The 23,519-nt window shown below is 34.1% G+C and overlaps 1 protein-coding gene and 1 non-coding gene across 2 annotated transcripts; both read right to left on the minus strand.

The window, feature by feature from the left end:
* Window positions 1-1,050: 1,050 nt before the first annotated feature.
* LOC145066297 (amino acid transporter AVT6A-like) lies at window positions 1,051-3,164 on the minus strand. The gene is made up of 5 exons (XM_079013515.1): window positions 2,569-3,164; window positions 2,316-2,468; window positions 2,030-2,233; window positions 1,467-1,935; window positions 1,051-1,372 (listed from the first exon to the last, which is right to left on the minus strand). The coding sequence occupies exons 1-5, from the start codon at window positions 3,014-3,016 to the stop codon at window positions 1,234-1,236; spliced, it is 1,413 nt and encodes a 470-aa protein (XP_078869641.1). The 5' UTR covers window positions 3,017-3,164; the 3' UTR covers window positions 1,051-1,233.
* Window positions 3,165-18,622: 15,458 nt separating this feature from the next.
* LOC145071725 (small nucleolar RNA R71) lies at window positions 18,623-18,729 on the minus strand. Its single transcript, XR_013690732.1, has one exon. It is a non-coding gene; the product is annotated as a small nucleolar RNA R71 (small nucleolar RNA).
* Between the last annotated feature and the right edge of the window lie 4,790 nt (window positions 18,730-23,519).

Here is a 23,519-nt window from a genome sequence, read left to right on the forward strand (position 1 = left end):
TCCATTCTAAGTCTTACATTTAATAATTTAGTTAAATTGTATGTAATAACTGAGTTTATAAAATTATAAACTTTAGTTTTGTAAGTAAATAACTCTTGTTTATTTTTTTTAATAATCTAAAAAAATAAAAAACCTACTTAAATGTTTTAAAAAAAAGTTTTAAAATAATAAACATTTTATATAGGTTTCTGGCTATCCACTGCAACTCCCTGCTTTTGCAAGGATTAGGAGAGAAAGCACGCCATTTGGACAATACGTTAAAACACTGACTTACGTCGCATATCCTCTAATGAATAACTCCTAGTTAAAACCCTCAAGACTTGAACACTCAATCTCCCATACGAGAGACCAATGTCTTACTTGGGTAAATCATGTTGAATAGCATGCATTACACCTCGTTTTTAATTCATGTATTACTCATAATTTTTAACTAGTAACATGCAATCTTTAATTTTTAATCTTGCATTAATTTTATTTTCTAGTTTTATGCATCACCATTATTTATAAAATGATAACTATAATAAAAATAGTATAGTAAGTGATTCAGTGTTACAATCTATTAAACTTTAATACAGTTTAATAGAATGTAAAATTAATGGGTAAAATAATATAATGGATGAAATCTATTAAACTTTAATAGAGTTTAATAGAATATAAAATTAATGGGTAAAATAATATAATGGATGAAATCTCGATGCGATAATAATTGAATGTTAATGATTCATTACATTGTAAATGACCTTATTTTTCATATTCAACCAATATTTAATAATTCATCCACATTTCATTATTAATAGAAGCAACACTACAATTAAACAAATTATATTTGATTATTCATTGCAAACTCGTTTTTATTTAAGAAACTTATTATGGGGTATGATAATCTTAACCTATATTTATTAATTACTAACCGTGAATTGGTTGACTGGGCCAATTGAGACTAGCCCACTTGGTAAAGGTTTTGCCTCTTGGGTTGATATCCCGAAAATATATTTTGGTATGTTTAACCATCATCGAACATCTACAAAAAAATAATTACTAGCAAGGAAATTAACAAATATTCATGGCACAAGCCTATGAATGTAATGATATGATATTACAACTTATTTTACATATTTGGAGTTCAAATGAGTTCTCTTACACTTAACAAAAACACCTTCAAATACAACAATCATTTATACAAAGCTTCGCTCGAACCGTTTTGCGACCCAAACCCGACTTGGTTACGTAAAATCACGCACGGGTAGACGGGGTTTTCTTGAACAAAGCATAAGCATCACTATATATGGCCACCACATTCGCAAAAACAGCTATACAAATCATCAAAACAGCCAAAATCTTATCTCCTTTCGTTGCTATTCCATAAACATCCCTACATATACAAAATCACCCATCAATTCAACAAATGTTCATAACATAACTTCATGCACAAAAGGGATGATTCATGATATCATGATAGCTCATACCTTATAGCAATTGATGCAGGAAAGATGAACCCAATGCAAACAGCAGCAGTTGCTCCTGTAAACTGGAACGCATCCCATGCACTTGGTATAAAATTTGCACCCAAATATATAACCGAAAGAAGACCTACACTAACAATAGCAAATCGCTTGTTGTCCAATTCCAAAGGCACTTCAGATGATCCAAAAAAAAGCCCATCTGTATTAAGTCGTAGTGCATAAAACACAAGTGGGAAAACAAGCATGAGGTGTAAAGCATAGCTCACACGAACAATATCATTAAGCTCGATACTAAAAGGAACTCCCAAATCAGAGTCAAAATTTTGTAATATATCTCCCATTGTCGCGTCACCAAAGAGAATAAACCCAAAGAAACTAGTCATTATGTACACAATCGTACATAACACCAATGAAATCTGTACAATTGGTTCGATAAGTGAAGGGTTTTCAAGCTCATTTCCAATCGAATGCACTGCCCATGAACAAAAAAAGATTCAATTATTCATTCGTGAATAAAGTTAAATAAATTTAAACATGTTTATGTACGATTTTTTCGCATGTCGCACCATTAAAATGGCAGATATAAGCAGTAACAAGAACAGGAACTGCAGTGAAGAGGTTCCAAACCGAGTTAATATCGGTGATTTCTGGAAGTAATCTTGGCATTTGGAGGGTCCCACTTGCCATTTTAAAGATTGCGATTCCTGCAGTGATGATTAAGAAAACCACCGCTAGTGCAACTGCTAAACCTGATGTAACACTTAGTGAATCTGCATATGTATGATATGTTCGTAAGATTAAACATTAAAATGGATTTGGGATTATGGAAATGATATATAAATTATAACATACCCATACGCTTGAGAGATGCTAATGGAACAAAAACGCAAAGAGTTGTGAGTAAAAGAACAAGAATTCTTCCAGTCCACCAGTGTGGTCCGAACCACCCTTCCAATAAACCAGGGTGGTGCACCCCGTTTAACGATGATCCAGCCACCACATCACCTTTTCATAACATAAACAGTTAAACACACAAATCGTTAAAAAAAATCCAATTTTTATGTGTTTCTTGATTATGAATTATGGTTCTTGAATGTTTAGTTACCGATGATAATCATGTAGATAACAAGAACACCAATGTTATTAATCACCACACAAGCTTGAAGCATCTTCTTCCCGACTTCCCCAAACGCATCCCCCATTAATCCGCCATACGAATCTGTGCCACCGGGTCGACTGTACTTTAGCAAGATTCTGACGGTGGCTTCCGACAAGACTGCAACAAGAATTATGACAGCGATACCGAGGCCGAGGCCCAAGACCTTCATGGTGGCCGGAAGTGCCATTATTCCGGCGCCAATGATGGTGGTGGAAAGGTTCATAACAGCCCCCGACATGGATGCGCCATTAAACTCATTGTGAGCGCCTTTTTTCTTGGGAATCAGTGGGGATTTCTCGTTTACTGAAACTGTAACGCTGTCTTTCTTCTTGCTGTGTTTTCTTGAGGGGTGTTTGTGTTTCTTGATTTGGTGGGTTTCTGCTTGGATTGTCATGGTGTTTTGGGGGAATTTGCGGCGAAAATTGAGGGGTTTTGGGGTTTGGAGTTTTGGTAGTGAAAAACAGAGAATTGGAGTGCGTGTCTGAATTGAATGGAATCTAAAGATAAAGAAATAATTGAAGTGTGTTGGAGAAAATGCGTATAATAAGGTTGATTGCGCATCGTCAGCGTTCTTATCGAATTGTGGGCTGAAAGTGAACCTAAAAGATGTTCTTCCGAAGCCGTGAATGGTCAGCAATATCCGGTCCCTTTCGTGGAAAAATCCTGTTTGAAGGAAATGATGATGTAATAAAAATAAAAATAGATATATAAATGGGTGAATTATGCTTAAAAAAAATAGGTCTTAGTGAACTTTTATTTTAGTAAAACATAATTCTAAAGTAGTAATTAAATATGTATGCTATTATTCAGGTTATTAATAATTAATTTTAGTCTTCGACAATTTTATTTCTTACAATCGACGATTGTGGATGCCATGTGACCATGTCTAATAGTGATTTGATATTGAATCTGATTGAAGTCAATGTTGAATTTGATTTTTCAATTTTTTTTTTCGCATGTAAATTCGATGAACCCATCATTTATAAAAGGCTTTCAACTACTAGCAATGCATTTTGGTGAGATTAAATATGGGGTTTGTAGTTTTGAGGAAGACAAATCTATGGGTTTCAATGGTTTGTATTTTAAACGCTTCTAGGACATATAGATGCCGAATACTATGAAATATGTAAAAACATTCCAAAATTATGGGAAAATTCCAAAAGGTTGTAAATCCATTTTTATTCCAAAAAATGTCTAATAACAATTGTTTATTTCTTTACTAGTTTATTAACCTGTGAAAACCACGGTTATAAAATTAATTAAACTTTAATAGTAAAAAAAACTTAAAATTATTAATCACTTATTTTAAATAAATTATTAATTAAGAGATTTTTTTTACTTATATACAATTATAATCATTGATTTAAATAAATATGTAAAATTATATCACTTTATAATTTGTATTAATTTTATTTTAATTTTTATCCTAATGTTGTTAATTTAATGTAATTAGAGTGAGAAATTTAAATTTTGAAATTTGAAATGGATAATCAATAGGTTGACAAGTGACATTCATTAATTAGGAGACATAATAGGGTGACACATGACAAAAGAAAAATAAAATATGCATTAATTATGAGGGTTAATATGGTGACACATGTCAAAAAAAGAATAAAACTATTCTTTTATTAGAATATGAATATATTTTATATTTTGTGATATATCTAGAAATCAAATATCCTGTCATCTGCCTATCCACATAAGACTGTGACATTTGTGATATTTTTATTATATTTGTTATTATCTAAAAATAATAGAAGATGGATAAGAAGAATAATTAAGGGAATATTTAATTTCTCATCTTTAATACTTCAATGATTAAACATAGTTGGTTAAAAAATGTTGTAATAGCGAATTTGAATTGAATTAGGTCCTAAATTCATTTGGTGTCAAACAAAACTTGTTAAAAGGATTCCATATGTTAGAATATAAAAAATGTTCTCTTCTTAATAAGTAATATATTTTTTTGGAATATCTCTCTATTCTTGAAACTCGAATTACAAAAAAAAAAAAAAAAAAAAAAAATCCAACTGAATTTTAATGTAATTGGTTCATAATTATAATTTAGTTCAAACTCTTAGCATCCATACGTAGAAAAAACAAAATCAATTTAAATTAATTTTAAACGAACATCCTTGACAAAAAGTAAAAATTATGTTACACTAAAGGTTTTTTTATTTTAAACTAAAAAGCATAGTTACATAAAAACTAATTTTACAACTATCAAGCCATTGGCTTTGTGCAATTATGTTTCTATAACCATCTTGTCTTAATATAAACTAAATTTTATTCTTTCAACATTTCACCAAGAAAAAAACAATAACAAATACTTAAACAAAATGTGGAAAATGAAAGGTAGGCGCAGTCGGCTTCGAGTTTCGTCGTCTTGTCAATATTTTAAGCACAATTTCTTCCACGTCTTTAACGACTATTCTGGCTGCGTGTCTTTCTAAATAAATGACATGGCCCATTACTTTTGTGTCATTACTTAAAAAATATTATATCTTAATTCTTATATGAGTGTCAAATACCTCACCTTTAATTAAGGTTTGCCGATCATTCAATTAATATTTTATTTAGTATGAAGAAAATCACAAAAATAACCATATACAAATATACTTGTAGCAAAGTAATCGATTTTTTTTTCTTGAAATGTTATTATAATTCGTAGTAAGGCCACCACAAAATTATACAACACACTACAAAATTTCTTTTCTTGACATGTATCAACTTTTGTAATAAAACTATCTTTTAATGACCGCAAAGTTAAGATTTTTATTTATTTATTTAATTTTTGTATATAAATGATTTTCTTTTTAATTTTTATAAATGACAATTTTTGAAAATATAATCAATCATACTAATCTCCAATGTTTTCAAGGCTTCAAACAATTTTTTCCAACAAAATAATTCATTCAGTATGATATTTGTAGTAATTATTTGTATTGTACGGTCATAACAGGCAATTAATAGTGTTAACCATTAGGATAAATTATGATTTGAATATATGCCATAATATATAAACCTTTTTGAGTTGTTTGATTTAGTGGTGAGAAAAGAGAAATTAATGTTTAGAAGCTAGCGACATCTGTTTATATTTCAGTATCCTGCTATAAAATATGTTATATAGATAACTGACGACAATGATATCATTTGATAAATATTGTTTGTGTTGTATATCTAAATATTATTCATTTTAACTTCGAAACTTAAACATTATTAAAATGGATAAGTTGTTATACATGTATTTTTATCTGCGACACCTTCGTTTTGATACATCATATAAACATAAACGAGAAATTAATCTCTAAAATTAGATAGTTAGATGAAAATGATAAAAAGTGTTATGGGTTTAAGTCTTCCTACATGAATAGGAGGAAAAAGAAGTGACTAAACAAAAATGGTTTGGTTCATTGAAATTGTTGTACATAAAAGGATACAAAACAGAAGTTTTTAAGTTTTTAATCTCGATTTTAATGAATGCCATAAAAGCACAAAATATTTATAAACAGGCCCGGCCCAATTAGCTGAGGCCCGGATGATGGCCCAGTGAAGCATGTATATACATAACTTGAAGCTCAAATTTTATTATCAAAGATAATCTGAAGCCCAAATCTTCATGTTGCTGATGATGATTTCGATTACACAAAATACACCCCTAAACCGATTGGAAATTTTTTGCAACCGTATTTTTTTTTTTCTGAAATTTCAAATTCGTTCCAATGTGATAAAAAGGATAATTTCTTGATCTTTCTGATTCGACGTACTTGATTTAAATGTTTGAATTTTTGCTTTGTTTAATTAATTTTCAGGCTGGAGGTTATTGCTTTAAAGAACTTTTTCAACGACAACATCAGCAGGACAACAACTATATCGATAACCAATGGGATTTTAAATCTTTGGGAGCAGGAGGTTAATCGCTTCAATCCCATGTTAGGGAAAAACGAAAATAAGGTTATTGGAAATCTGGATTACAAAAAGGAATCGTGTAAACACTTTCCCTGTTTGATATTTCGACCCTATATGCCTTGGGTATCACGAAATCCAAACTTAGGATAATTCCTGATGCAACAATTCTGATTATAGGCACAAAAATCAGAATCAATTGAAGAAGATGAATCAAGAAGCATTTCCCGATTTTCTGTGTTTCAATGAAGTCGTTTTCCCGGAATTTATCCACTCAACGGATAACGAGATCAATTGTCTTTCAAGAATAACATATTAGTCCTTGAGTTTGCATCTTTCAAAATTGACAGATTAGTCCTTGTACTAACAATGTTTAGTAAATACAAGTGTGCACTCTTGCACCTCCTAACTTATATTATAACTAAAACATTGTTCTTGAAACACTAGTTAAATCCATTACACTAAAATATATTTGGTGATAAAATCACCAACAATCCTCCCCTATTTTAGTGTAATCCTTGAATCAACAAACTTAAAACAAAAAGAAACGAAACTAATGCATAGATGAAAATATCGATACGATTGAATTTTCATGTTAGTATATTACACATTTCAAACATTTGAGAAATCAAAGTATCTTAAAGATTAAACCCATCAACTCGTTTGAATATCTGAAGATAATATACACATTAGTTTAACAATCATCTAAAACAAAATAACTTGACACTAATTATAAAGCCGTGTGTCCCAATCCATTCTTGATCGTATAAAAGCCAAGTCCCAAGCACTTTGAAGTACGACTATACTTCACGATCATATAGGTGATTCTTTTATTCATGTACCTGTATACATTTTATCAAAAGAATCATTAAGAAATCAAATTCATCCTGGTCTCTACAGGTTCAAAAACACGTACCTTGGGATGTTTTAATATGTGTTTCAATTCATATAAATAAGCTTTCCTCATTGAATTCAACCTCTAACATTGTATTAGAGGGGAATTGGGTGTCTCATTCATAAGAATTTATAAGGACTTTAAGCCCATCCCTATAACAGACTTGTGCACTAAGTCTCGCGCCAAACTCTTAGTGAGATGGTCCGCCAAATTTTGTGTGATTTTACAAACTCAATTGAAATCACATCATTCATGATTAGATTTCTAATCATCCCATGTCTAACATCAATGTGTCTCGATTTACCATTATAAAATTGACTATAAGCTTTACTTAAAGTAGAAACACTATCACATCGGATAGATAATGGCGAAATCGGTTTCCTCCATAATGGAATCTCATAAATCAAATTCTTTAACCATTCTGCTTCCTTACTTGCAGCAACCAATGCAATAAACTCAGATTCCATTGTTGAACTTGTTATACAAGATTGCTTTTTAGATGCCCATGATATAGCACCTCCACCAAGCAAGAATACCCAACCAGTTGTAGAAGAGTGATATTCTCTATTGGATATCCAACTTGCATCAGAATATCCTTCCAAGACCGAAGGAAATCTTGAATAACATAAACAATAATCCTTGGTTCCTTTCAAATACTTGAAAACACGATGAACCGCTTGCCAATGTTGAGTACTAGGATTATGAGTAAATCTACTCAATCTTCCCACTGCGAAAGCTATATCTGGACGAGTGCTAGTCATAGCATACATCAAAGAACCAATAGCTTGCGAGTACTCAAGTTGAGAAACTAATCTGCCTCTATTAGGCATCAACTTCATGCTTGAATCCATAGGGGTGCTAACGGGTGTACAATCACTATAATTGAACCGTTTGAGAATTTTCTCAATGTAATGTGACTGTGTAATAGCAAGTCCCTTGTTCACCCGTTTAATCCTTATTCCAAGGATTACATCCGCCTCCCCCATATCCTTCATGGAAAACTTTGAAGATAACAAATTCTTAGTTGCGTTAACTTGATTTTGATGAGTGCCAAAAATCAACATATCATCTACATACAAGCAAATGATCACACCAGATCCAGATGAATCAAAATGGCTGTACACACATTTGTCAGATTGGTTTAAAGAAAAACCATTAGACAAAATAACTTCGTCAAACTTCAAATGCCATTGTTTTGGAGTTTGTTTAAGTCCATACAATGATTTCACAAGTCTACACACTTTTTGCTCATTTCCAGGCAAAAAAAAACCTTCTGGTTGCTTCATATAAACTTCCTCATCAAGATCACCATTCAAAAAAGCTGTTTTAACATTCATTTGATGAATTACTAGATTGTGAATAGCTGCCAAAGCTAGCAACAATCTAATGGTAGAAATTCATGCTACCGGTGCATACGTATCAAAATAATCAATATCGGCCTTTTGTCTAAAACCTTGTATGACCAGACGAGCCTTGAATTTATCAATGGTTCCATCTACCTTCATTTTCTTCTTGAAAATCCATTTACATCCCAAAGGTTTAGAACCAGGAGGTAAATCAGATAACACCCAAACATTGTTCTCCATAATGGATGACATTTCTTCATCAACCGCTTCTTTCCAAAATGCAACATCTCGAGACTCCATAGCTTCCTTAAAAGTCTTTGGATCGGTCTCAAGATGAGAGGAATGTGAGTATTGGTTCTCCACTTTATCACTCGATCCTTCAACCAAAAATAGTTGAAAATCCTCGCCAAATTTTTTCGCGACTCGACCTCGTTTGCTTTTACAAAGTTGCTGTGTTTCTGGAATTGAAACAATTTCCTTAACATCAGATTTAGGCACCTCACTTGTGCTTGGAATCAGATCATTTGGTCTTTGAATTGAAGAATACCGCAGCTCATCAAAGATCGCATCTTGCGATTCTATGAAAGTATGAACAGAATATGCCTCATTAGGTTCTATAACATAAAACCTATAAGCTTTGGAATGTTCTGCATATCCAATAAATATGCAGTTAATTCCTCTTTCACCCACATTTTTCTTTTTAGGTTCGGGTAATTTCACAACTGCTCGACATCCCCAAATTCGAAAGTAACTCAAATTTGGTGCTTTCTTGTGCCAAAGTTCATAAGGAGTAATTTTGTTCCGTTTATCAGGAACCTGGTTTAGCACATAATTAGCTGTGAGCATAGCTTCACCCCAAAAGCCTTCACTTAAACCCGAAAAAGAAAGCATCGAATTTACCATTTCTTTTAAAACTCAATTTTTCCGTTCAACAATACCATTTTGTTGTGGATTGTAAGGAACTGTGGTTTCATGAATGATTCCAACCGATTGAAAGTATTCAGAATCCATGTACTCTCCTCCCCTATCCGTCCTAAGACATTTTATCGAAAAACCCAACTGTAATTCCACTTCGGTTTTATATACTTTAAACTTTTCCAAAGCCTGATTTTTGGAATGTAACAAGTACACATAACAAAACCGACTTGAATCATCAATAAAAGTAACAATGTACTCTTTATTTCCCAAGGAAGGTGTAGCATGGAAATCACATAGATCACTATGAATCAATTCCAACACTTCTGTTTTCCTATTAACATTTGAAAATGGTTGTTTCGTGATTTTAGTTAACATACAAGTTTTGAATTTTTCAGAATTAATATCAAAAGCTGGAATCAATCCGGATTTTGACATTTCAATCATTCTCTTAACATGAACATGTCCTAATCTATTATGCCATAACATAGTATTATCAAGATTAGATGCAGAAGTCATACAAGTAGATTTGACATGTGATGCACAACTTATAATATTTAACTTAAAAACACGATCACAATAATAACCAAATCCCACAAATATTCCACACTTAGAAAACACATACTTGTTTGACTCGATAACTTGTTTATAACCCATACAATTCAACAAACCACTAGACACAAGGTTCTTTAGAACCTTTGGTACATACAATACATCAAACACACTAATTGTTTTTCCAGAAGTAAACATAATACTAACAACACCAGTTCCTAAAATTGGCTTTGATCCTTCATCCGCCATGTGTAAGATAAAACCTTTATTTACTAGGTTCAACTTCGTGAACCACCGTTCATCATTACACACGTGATGTGTAGAATAGGTATCAAGCCACCATGAATCTGTATCAACCCCCTGTACAAAAGAAACTTCTGGAGTTAGTAGCATAACATTAAATACTGAACTTACAAGATCAATAGTAATTTGACCTTTGGTTGCAGATTGATCATGAGATCCACTGCCACCACCAGCATCTTTTCCACTACCACTTGCACCTTTGTTTCCAAGTTTCACCCGACAATCACGTTTCATATGCCCTTTCAGATGGCATCTCCAACACACAAGTTCCTTGGAATCCTTGTGTTTTTTGTTGGACTTTTTGTTGTTACCCTCATACTTACGTTTTTTCCCTTGCCCTTGTGATTAGAATTGTCTTCTTTATCACAATCAACCATATGAACTTGGGGCTGTACAAATTCAAATTTGCCCTTTCCAGTTCCTTTATCATTCTCTTGATCACGAAGTCCTTCTTCGATTTTCAAATGAATCCCAAGTTGAATCAAACTTATCTCTTCCTTTCTATGTTTTAGATGGTGCTTGAAATCTTTCCATGAGGGTGGAAGTTTATCAATCACACTTGAAACATCAAAGGATTCATCCATGGACATGTTGTGTTGTTTGAATTGACCATAAATTCGTAAGATTTCATTATATTGTTCCATTACAGATCGAGAATCAACCATTTTATAATTGTTGAAATTAGAAACAATGAACTTTTTACTTGAAGCATTCTGCAATATATTTTGCTTCAAGTGTGTTCCATAATTCACTTGCAGTTTCAATATTTTGATGAGTGTCAAAGTGGGAATCACACATACCATTCAGAATGTGACCAAGGCAGATGTAGTAGTCATTCTCCCATTTGCTTCTCCTTCTGATCTGTTCCAGACTTGCATCTTCAACTTCTTCTGGTTTTGGAGTAGATAGAACATACACAACCTTCAAAGTGGTCAACCAGAAGTGCATCTTCTTTTGCCAATGTCTGAAATCTTGGCCTTGAAATTTCTCCAATTTACCAAACGAAGTATTCATGTCTTTTAGTGAATTGCCAACCATCTTTTCCAGAAAACGAAAATATCAAACAAGATTGTTAGGGAAAAACGAAAATAGGGTTATTGGAAATCTAGATTACAAAAAGGAATCGTGTAAACACTTTCCTTGTTTGATATTTCGACCCTATATGCCTTGGGTATCACGAAATCCAAACTTAGGATAATTCCTGATGCTACAATTCTAATTATAGGCACAAAAATCAGAATCAATTGAAGAAGATGAATCAAGAAGTGTTTCCCAGTTTTCTGTGTTTCAATGAAGTCGTTTTCCTGGAATTTATCCACTCAACGGATAACGAGATCAGTTGACGTCTTTCAAGAATAACATATTAGTCCTTGAGTTTGCATCTTTCAAAATTGACAGATTAGTCCTTGTACTAACAATGTTTAGTAAATACAAGTGTGCACTCCTGCACCTCCTAACTTATATTATAACTAAAACATTGTTCTTGAAACACTAGTTAAATCCATTACACTAAAATATATTTGGTGATAAAATCACCAACATCCCACAAGGTGGCTATTGTGTATGTGAATCTGATTTTGAACGTTTTGATTCGATAATTGAAGGTTAATCACTTTAAACCATAAAAGAAAACAATGACCATAAACCTACTCTTTATTAAAAAAAAGTTCCATACTGTAAATTGAGAATTTATACGATATGTTTACTCCATGGACTTATATAAGAAGCTTATCTTTGGTATATATTGTTTTTGTAAGGAGTATCAAGTATGAACCCTTATCTTATTGAAGTTTTTAATCACTCACATTTTATGGGTATGTGTAAATTGAGAATTTATACGATATGTTTACTCCATGGACTTATATAAGAAGCTTATCTTTGGTATATATTGTTTTTGTAAGGAGTATCAAGTATGAACCCTTATCTTATTGGAGTTTTTAATCACTCACATTTTATGGGTATGTTGAACAGTTAAAAGAAAGGGCATAAGGTTGAAGGGTGTGTGATGTTTTTGCTTATAAAAATTGAGTAGAGTGTGGTACCATTGTTTTCTAACAATAAAAAGAAGGGTGTTAAACGAAAATATTGTTTAGTAGTCTTTTCTTTATTCGATGTTGGTTATTACCAATGAGTTCCTCGTCTCTATATATGCAACGATGAAATCTACCCATTGAAAAAAAAACAATCAAGGTGTGGTATACACTGCCGGCAATACATGCCATGTAATATTACCATTGGTAAAAGGAAGGCACATCGTGCAACCTAATAGTCAAAATGGTTAGCGAGTTGAATTCATCTTTTCACTTTTAGTGCAATATGGTTTTGCGGATATCTTTTTAGTTAGATGAAAATTGTAATTTTTAATAATGACAATTTTTGTGTATGTGAATTGTAAAAACTCAAAGGGCGTGAATTAATCCGTGTTTTCATTTTTAATGCAATACTAACATTATTATTCATCTTAGGAATGTCAAAACCCCCGTGGGATTCTGACCTTAAGGGACTTCGATCAGTGGTGGATCCAGCCTAAAGTCAAATGGGATGCACAGTGGTCAACCGTTGACCGTGAAAATGAATAAAAAACCGAATAACATTAAAACTTGTAATTAAATGTCATTTTACAATTGAAATCTACAAGGACACATAGCTAAGAAACGGTTGATAATATTTTCACTTGTAACATTGGAAAATCCTTCTCTTTCAACCACACAAATTACACAATCATTTAAAAATTCATCCTAAATTCGATTCCGAAAATCCGATTTTACAAGCTTCATCGCGGAAAAAACAAATTTCCATGGTTGCGGCTGCAACCGACAAACCAATGACAACATCACTAACAGATAAATCAAAAGAAATGAAATATGCATATCGTTTTGCACCATCACTTTAGCAAGGTCGGATATACTCTTTAAAGTAGCAATTCTTCTTTCTAGTTGCATATGAGTGGGGTAAACCGAAAGTTTATATAGAATATCAATCCTATCTTTATAGTTAAAATCATGTGGATAGAAATCGATCAATATCTATAACTTTATGGTTCAAAGTCACAAAATGAATCATGTGGATTTAAACCTGTCATACAAATAAGCAATTCAGATGTGACTTCGCTAAAACTATCACCCATGTAACACCCGATCCTTCCAGGTAAATTTCTTTATGTATTTAAAAAGATTAAGTATTTGAGAGTTTAGTCCTACGTGGGGCATAGGGACATCTCCTGCGCAGCGCATAGGAGGGAACCTTGATGCAGGGACTTAATGATCTATACACGGCGTAGATTAAGCTACACAACGCGTAGCTGCCCAGGACCAAAACCCTAATCTTGGGGGTTTGAGCCCTATTTAAAGGCTCTAACTCCCTTGAGGTTCTTCCATCCTCCAAACAAACTCCTTAGAAACTTTAATCTATATTTGTGAGATTTGAGCTTTTGGTGTGTTTTGTGTTCACTTTTGAAGGAAGAAAAAGATTGTGGAACCACTTAGGAGCTCCAATCAGTATAGATACAAAAGTTTCATCCACTCAACTCTCTCCAGAAGGTATAAAGCTTCTACCTTGATATGTTTTTATGTTATATGTAGTCAAGCCTTAGGATTTCATGATTTTGTCCCCATTACCATGGTTAATATGAGTAATAGCTACTCCATACCATTAGAGTGTCATTTCTAGATGATTTTAGGGTTGTTAAGCCATAAAAATGAGAGATTGGTCACTCTCATCAATCTATGCATGAGTTCTTGAGCATTAGATGACCTTTTGGACCTAGGTTATGATTTTGTTCCCTTGGTATGCATGAAAATGGATAAAGTTAGAGACTTTATCCATTAAGACATTTGTAACATAGATATCTGGAAGTTTGAGGAGTTATTGGTCCGTATTAAGGGCTTAATAATTAAGTTAGGACATTAAGGTTTATGAAAGGCGTAACACCGATTTCCCCCATTTTGCCACCTTGGGCTCTACGTAGGGCGTAGACCAGCTGGAAGTTTACTTTTGACTTTTTGACTGTTGACCGTCGACTTTGACCAAGTTTGACTTTAGGTCAAATTGAGTATTTTGGGCTGTAGTTTGAGACTTGGTCCCTGTTTGTTGTATAGGTGACCTATAGAGTTGGTATTTGGATATGTGATTAGTTCATCTATATTCTAGATTTTGAAGTCAGTTTTCCTCACTATACTCATGGGTCGATGACACCAATGACGGCCCACAAGATTGTGATTATGTATCCTTGTATATAGGATGTTGTTTTGCTGTAGTGATCTATTATATTTGGTAGATCTATATGATTACCTGAACTTGCTGGCTATTGATTATTGTTTGCATTTTTCGATATAATATTGTTGGGGGTGAGGCGGTCATGCTTCGTGCTGAAGGCCAAGATACCCGGGTGTCCCAATTGATATTGTAGGCCCAATAGAGTGGTCCAACTTATTTTTTAGGCTTAGAATGGTCCAACTTGTTGCTGAAGCCTCAGGTAGTGGTCTAACCTTATGTTGTAGGCATGGCATGCATGCATTGTATACGTGTTGAGTATGGGGTATATTTGAGGAAAATCACTAAGCTTGGGCTTACATTTGTTGATTTTATGGTTTCAGGTACATCATATGATTGGGGAAAGGCTAAGGCGTGATCGTACTCATCCTCCTGCCAACTTATGTTTTGAGAGATTTGATACTCTGATTTTATGGATATGTTTTGAAAACAATGGTTTATTATTTTATGATTTGTGAAAAATAGGTTACAAAAATGAAAATTTTATTATGATTTTTGGGATGTTACAAGTTGGTATCAGAGCCCTGCTTTCAGAGAATAGGATGAACACTTGTGTGATTACAGACTTAAACTACGGATATGAGTTATGCTGATAGACGATGATCAGAGTTAGAGCTCTAGGTTGGGGATATGGTTTTGTTGAGGGTATCACCTTGGAGGGGTGTTATACGCTTCGGGAAGAGGGGAAAGTTGGGTCCCGGATTTATTGGACCGTTTTGAGTTGTTGCCAAAGTAGGAAATGTAGCCTATCATTTGGATCTGCTTGAAGAGCTTAGTTGGAGTCACAACACCTTCCATGTTTCTCAGATTTGGAAGTGTGTGGTTGACGATTCGGTAGTAGTTCCCTTGGATGATATTCAGGTCGATTAGCGTCTGAATTATGTGGAGAGACGGGTAGCAATTCTAGATAGGAATACGAAGGCCTTGTGCAACAAGGTGGTACCTTTGGTCAAAGTCCAATGGCAACATCAGAAGGGTTCAGAGTGAAATTGGGAACTCGAGGCAAAGATGCACGAGCACTACCAAGAGTTATTCACAACATCATACTTCGAGGATGAATTCTGATTCAAGTGGGGGAAAATTTTAATACCCGGTTATGTCAGGTAAATTCCCCGCTAAAATTGTCAAGTTTAAGTTTTGGGATTAGATCTACGCAGGATGTAGATAGCCTTCTATGCGTTGCGTAGAAAGATCCTTGGCGGCGGGGTTTTAATGACTTATGTAAGGCGTAAGTCTGTGTATGCAACACGTATTGGGCCAGATCCTAAACCCTAAATTCGGGGTTTTGAGCCCTATTTAAGGGCTATAATTCTCATAAGACCCTTTCATCCTTGGCCTTCACTCCCTTTAAGCAGCTACCTCAAAACCCTAATCTTCGTTTGTGAGTTTTTGAGCTATTTGAGTGTTTTTTTGTTCATCTTTGAAGGAAGGATTCTGCTATAGAGCACTTGGGAAGCTTCAAGCCTTGCGGATCTGGAACTTGCATCTCTTTAGCATCCTCCAGAGGGTATAAAGTCTATACCTTTATACTTCTTTGATTAGATCTAGCTAGGATGTCAAGTTTATGCCTTTTTGGCCCCTCTATCTTGGTTTATTCGAGTATGAGCTACTCTAGACCTTGTAGAGTGCATTTCCAGATGCATTTGAATGTATTAAGTCATAAAAATAGTATCTTGGCTATATCCAACCATCCATGCAAGGGTTGAGATCCTTAGAAGATGTAATAAAGTTAGGGTTTGTTCTTAAGCCTTAATAAGCGATGTAAAGTCATAAAGTTTGAAGTCTAATCACTTAGGAAAATTATTTAGACAAGGTTTAATAGTTGGATATGGTGTCCTTATGTATTAGGCTCTTAATGGAAATATTGGCTTCAACGTAAGTACGCAGGGTGTACTTATGGTTACGCAACGTGTAGCCTTATTTTTCCCTATAAAAGCCATCTGATGCTCTACGCAGGGCGTACTTCGTCTGAATGTGGACCTTTTAGTTTTTGACCATTGACCGTTGCCGTTGAATTTGAACAAGTTTGACTTTAGGTTAAATGGGGTAATTTGAATAATAAATTGAGGCTGGGTCCCTATTTGTGGTATAGGTGATATGTAGAGTTAGTGTTGGAGTAGTGATCAGTTCAACTATCTTTCAGACAGTGAGGTCAATTCTTCCTCATTGTACTCGGGGGTCGAAGGCACCAATATTGGCCCTCTAGATTTTGTATGTATCTTGGTATATAGAATGTGGTAAGCTGTAGAGATCAGATAGTTGGTTGGGTTGAGGCGGTCATGCTTTGTGCTGAAGACCAAGATACCCAAGGTGGTACGGATAGGCTGTAGGCCTTTCGAGGCGGTCCAGTCAGGTCGTAGGCCCATAGAGCGGTCCATATATGTTGTAGGCCTTACGAGGTGGTCTAGTCAGGCTGATGGCTCATTTATGGATGATGTTATCATGTTAAAGTTATGCTTTTTATTTCCTATTTCCGAGTTATGTGTACTTAAGAGGACCAATATAATTACATTAACATGAATCTTAATGAGTTAATGATCATTAAACTGTTGGGACTTTAGATTAATCAAATCCTAGGGTTAGGTAATGTTAATCTGTGACTTTTGGCTGTGTTAGAGAGCTTAGATATCCATGCTATGCTTTGATTGATTGTCATACCATTGATGAGAAATCACTAGATCATATCATTCATAATCTGAATATATTAAATTAATTATGTGTTCACTAATTACATGATAATTGTGTTAGTTGTTCATTAATTATTAATACTAGGAAATCCGATCAAGATAACTAGTCACATTAGAATTCGGTAACCAATTAATAGATCCATTTCACTATTAATGAAGTTACCATGATTTTGAGAAGTAATCCAAACTAAACCAAAGTACTTGAAGTGATTCGTTTCGACTCAATTTATCTAGTTAGTTTAGTTATTACTTGAGATTTAATAATAACCCCCCTTTTAACCGCTTTCTTTTATTTAGTATAACCTATAATCAAATTTTCTAATATTAGTTCACTTCCGTTCCCCTTGAGTTAGACACCATTTCTTATCAAAACTATAGTGTACTCGATGAGGTTCATTGTCTGTTAGGTGTGGTTTAGATGCGATAGACTAGGAATTATAAATAAAAAAACTAGTGCATAAATAACACATCAAAGTTTTTGGCGTCGTTGCCAGGGAACGACTTATTTTAGTTAGAATTTAATTGCTTTAGGTTAATCGATCATGTTTGTGGGTAAAAACCACAAAAAGTTAATTTTCTGCTTATTTTTATTTTCTGCTTATTTTTATTTTCTTTTTTTAGTAGAATTAACGGCGTGACCATCTCAGTGTCACGACATGAGTTATGTGTTTTTCAGTTTTTTGTTTATTTAGTTTTTGCTCCTTTTACCTGTGTTTTTTTAGTTTTGTTTTAGCAGGAAATATGGGGGACATCATGACCATGACAATGGAAGAGTACAATCGACATATGAGGAACGATAATGGGCCGGGTCTTTTTCCACCAAAAATACCAACCATGAAAAAGTTTGAACTTTCGGGACACATTCTTAGTATGCTAAAAGATCTATCATTCTTTGGGAAGGACCACGAGGACGCCTATGAGCACATAGAAGAGGTAGTGGAGATTTCAAATCATTTTAATGCTCCAAACGTGAGTAAAGATACATTGATGCTATGACTTTTACCGGTCACACTCAAGGGTGAAGCAAAAGAATGGTTAAAATCACTTCCTTTTGGAGCAATCACGACATGGGCTGATTTTAGGATTGAATTCTTCACCATTTCACCGCTCCTTCTAAGGTAGCAAAACTTAAGAGGAATATACAAAATTTCCAACAATTAGAGGGGGAGTCGTTATACAAAGCATGGGAGCGCTACAAGAAATTATTATGAAGTTTCCCTCAACATGATTTCAATGTGCAACAAGAGATCTTAATTTTTTTATGATGGAGTTAACGTATGCACTCACCAACTTCTTGACTCTCAAGGGCCCATGATGAAGAAGGATCCAACAACAAATAAGATTTGATTGAAGAATTAGCCAAGCATTCAAGAGAGTATCACAACCCTAGGGAGGATATAACTAAAGGAAAATCAAGTAAATATGGAGGTCAGGATGCTATTATTTCAATAATTGCAAAGCTCGACACCATGGACAATTGAAACACAAAAACGGGTGAATCAATCCATGCAGTTCAAGATAGAAGTAAAGCTTGTGGGGGACCCCATCCTACAAGGGATTATGATTATTAGAGAGCTCGAGTAGATTATCAAGGTGGAGATACGAAATAATATCAACAAGTAAAGCATGATCTCTACCAAATAGAACAAGTCTAACCTAAGAAGATAACTGCTCTTGAGTCAATGCTATTTAGATTCATGGAAGCTAGAGAAAAAAAATACATGATGCCACTCATGCAACACTTACAGATCAACAAACATCTATTTTGAGAATCCATACACAAGTCAGACAATTAACGAAGCTTGTGCAAGGAAAGCTATTGGATACACCTTAAAGATAAGTCGAGCCAATCCCAATCTCTCAAGTCATGGCTGTTTATACAGAAAAATAGGAGGAATTGGAGCATATAGGGTTCCTTAATTCAATAGAGAAGAAGTCCAATCAGTCACCCGAAGGAAAAGAGAGGGATGAAAAATATCGTAAAGTTGCCTAGGTACCAAGACGTGGAGACAATAGTGCCACGTCGTGGGCACTGAAGGAATATTATGATTCTCATATGTTGAGCCATACCAACCACCTCTCCCTTTCCCATATCATTTCAATTCACATCTGGTGAAGCCAGAAAACACGAAGTTCCTTGAGCATTATGAAATTGAATACGTTAAGGAAAAAGAATGGGAAGAATGGTAGGAACCTTTACAAGAAGAGAAATTGGAAAAAGAAGTGAATCATTAGAAACCTCCAATGTCAACGCCAATGATTTTCGAGGTGTTTGCTTTAAAGACCTCCATATGAAGTCTCGAAGACAATCGAAGAAAAAGAAGAAAAGAGCGACGAGTCCAATGTTCACAAGAAGATCCATGAGAGAGACAAGACAAAAGCTAAAGATACGGGAGTAAAGGAAAAACCTAAGCGAAAGAACAACAAAGATGTCAACCCAAAAATGCAAGTAAGTATTCAATAGAAGGGTTGCCTACAAATTAACAAATCCCAAGATGCTGGAGAATGGGGAAATTACACTTCCATTAGATGCAACGTAGAACGGGAAGGAGTTCGACTCTCGACTTCATAAAAAAGCGCTTACCAGGAGCCAACCCGATGTTTTATTTGAGTTTGCGTTTTCTTTTTTTTTTTTTTAATTTTTGATTTTTAGTTTTTTTTTCTTTTTTAAATTTTGTTTTTTTAACCGAATGATGATGTGTTTTTCTAGTTCAAGATCTCATAATTGCAATGTTAAAAGAAGTGAAAGCAACAAAAAAGCTTAATTGGAAAAAGTCGCGAGAAGTTTAAAAAAAAATCAAAGACAACAATTTTGAATAAGTGTGGGGTGTGTGTCGCTTTACGAAGAGTTTAGTGGATACTTCGGAGGATAAACAGAAGATTAAAAGTTGCCTAATGATGAATTGAAGAATTTACAGAAAAAATGGGGCATAAACTATTTTCGAAGGCTCCTAGTTACCACGACATGGCATATGTTTCCAATGTCATGGCGATTCTGATTATCGTGACCCAAATGTTTTAGACTCATTACCACAACGTGGCCATCCAAAAGCTACACCTTGGCGGTTTATGTATTCGCGATCAAAATTCTTCCGACTCGCCTACACGACGTGACGTATGCTTTCCCATGTTGTGACCGTAGGCATCACACTTTTCAAAGTCAGGTCTTTGGTTCGTTTTAATCCGACACATTCATATTCACGAGCAACAACAGGAGTCCAGTTTCATGTTTCCAGCAATTTATTTTATATGTTCGAGCTTTCCTACAAACTATTAGATTCGATTTCGCGACTACTATCCTAGGGAAGTCTATTCATTATTCTCCCTTTTATTTACTTTTATGTGCTTTATTTGTTTTAAGCATGCAATGGGGACATTGCATAAATTAAGTGTGAGCTAGGGGGTCAAATAAGGAATCCAAACATTTTAAAACTGAAAAATTGAAAATTTTGCCAGATTGGAAATTTTTAAAATTCATATAGATTTGAAAAATGTTCTAATTTAAAAATCTAGTTATATTTAAAAAGTTGTTATATTGTTGTGTCAAGACTGATATATGCATATCTACATATATATTTTACATCATATCTTAATACTTTTAGCTATTATTATGTTCATTATAGGAAAAAAGATATTTAATCTATTGTATGTTGTGTTGTAAAAGCAAAAGACATGCTCGGGACCGAAAAGGAAGGAATTTGGAAGCTGGAAACTAGGAACTTGGATCAAGGCCGAAAAGAAAAAGAAAAGTTTATTTACCACATCGTGGTGACATCCACCGCAATGTGGCGTTTTGAAACATCCCGATGAACTTCGAAGACTTGCTGATTATGCGATAAACCCAAAGACCACGTCGTGGTTAACCGATTTCGAAAAAGTATAAATAGAATGCAGATTTCTCCGAAAACCTAACTTTTGCTAGGAGCTTTAGTCGACTTTTGAAGGCCAATGATGTTATTTAGAAGCTTTGAAGTGCAGAGATCGATTAAAAGCTCGATTTTGAGAGATTTTGAGACAATACTTCTTATATTTAATTATTTTTCTTGTGTTTGATCATGGATTACAAGTTAAATTTAGTTTTTACATGTTTGTTTGCTAAAGTTATGGGCTAAATACCCTAACTTTCGTTTAGACTAGATTACATTTTTTTTTTGAAACGGCAAACTAACTAATCTACTCCTAAATAATCACCTATGTCTCCACCGAGACTTGAACCCCAGACCTCTCATATGAGATGGTCACTCCATACCGCTAGGCCATTGGCCCTTTGGTTAGACTACATGCTTATTTATGAGTTGATTTATGGATTGGATTATGCTAAGCTGATTATTTGTTATGTTAGCTTACTAAAGAACCTCTCTATGTTTATGATAACTGCTTTTCTGTTTATTGATGAGTTTAATTAAGTTTGTATGACCTATCGTTCTTGATTGACTTGAATCTTATGATCTTGTGATTTGCAAAATTGTAGGACTAGTGTTTTGACCAAAACCCTAGGGTAAAATAGAAAATGGGTAAGTGAATGTAGAAGCTAATATATGAAGACCAATCATAGATTGAATTGATTTACTTAACCAAATAGATCAATCCATTATAAGTCTCACATAACTCGAACTAAAAACTAGTAAATTTGTTAGTATATCTGCTTGATCACCGTATGAATGAACTTATTTGCTAAACGATTAGGTTAGTGAACATTAATCTAGTCATCTTAGGAATTGATAATCAACAAAGTATTAATCCATTGCACTTCCATTAAATCAACCATAATAGCAAGTATATCAAATCTAAACGAAAGTCTCTCATTTATCATGATTAAAATCATCTTTTGTGTTTCATGCCTTTTAGTTTTGCCTTGTGTTTCATTAGTTGTTAATTATTTTGTTTCTAAGTTTTAGTTTAATTATTTAAGTTTCTAGTCGTACAAGACTACAAAAAAACCCCCTTTTTAATTAAATAGTAATTTATGTAACTTTAGTGGATAAAACTAGCTAGTAATTTTGTTCCATGTGTTTGATACCCAACTATTTGTGCTCTTCTATTTTCGACTAGGTACACTGCCATAGGAGTAATAATTAGTTAAATTAGTTGGTTAAAACCAGTGCATATTTATTACATTAAGTTTTTTGTGCCGTTGCCAGGGAATGGTTAATTTTTAGTTAATTTTTATATGTTATTTTTTTTAGACCCTTTTTGTGGGATTTATCTTATAAAAGTTAAGATTTTTCTGTCTATTTTTTCTTAATTGACGTTTTATTATTCTTCTATTTGATTTACGTCGTCGTGGCAATAATCATGACGTCGTGGTCATCAAACAGTTAGTTTTTATTTTCCGTTTTGCTCTTTTTACGCGTTTCATCTGTTTTGTTTCAGTGATTTGTGACCCGAGGATCGAAAACACCAATCATACCGCCATTTGACGACCCTGAGTCAACATTCCATAAGAAGAAGACAACAACACCTGGAGAATCAAGAAACAAGACTCTAGAAAGCAAATTCGAAAGGTTTGAGAAAACTCCTAACAAAAAGGAAGCCGGTTATGAGCCTAAAATAGAATCAGAAAAAGAAAGCGAACCGGAAAGGGAGCCCAAAAACAACATGGCAGACATTGTTGACATGATGAGGGTAGCATACAAGAGATGGATACGTGAAGATACCAGACTGGGTCTTGTGCAACCCATAATTCCCAACACAGCTAGCTTGGAGTTAAAAGGACACATACATGCTCAGTTGAAAGACATACCATTCTATGGGAAAGACCACGAGGACGCTTACAAGCACATTGATGAGGTCAATGATATCGCCAACTACTTCAACATACCAAACATACCACGCAAGGCGGTTTTACTAAGAATGCTCCTCGTTACTCTTAAGGGGGCATCAAGAGACTGGCTAAAAGCACTTCCATCACAACATGGGCATAAATGCGTGAAGAATTCATACAACAATTTTGCCCACCATCGAAGGTTTCCAAATTAAATAAGGCCATTGAAAATTTCGAACAAAAAGTGGGAGACTTAA

This window comes from Lactuca serriola, chromosome 8, assembly GCF_051521515.1.
Source record: "Lactuca serriola cultivar US96UC23 chromosome 8, Lser_US96UC23_V15, whole genome shotgun sequence".
In the NCBI taxonomy this organism is placed as follows: Eukaryota; Viridiplantae; Streptophyta; class Magnoliopsida; order Asterales; family Asteraceae; genus Lactuca; species Lactuca serriola.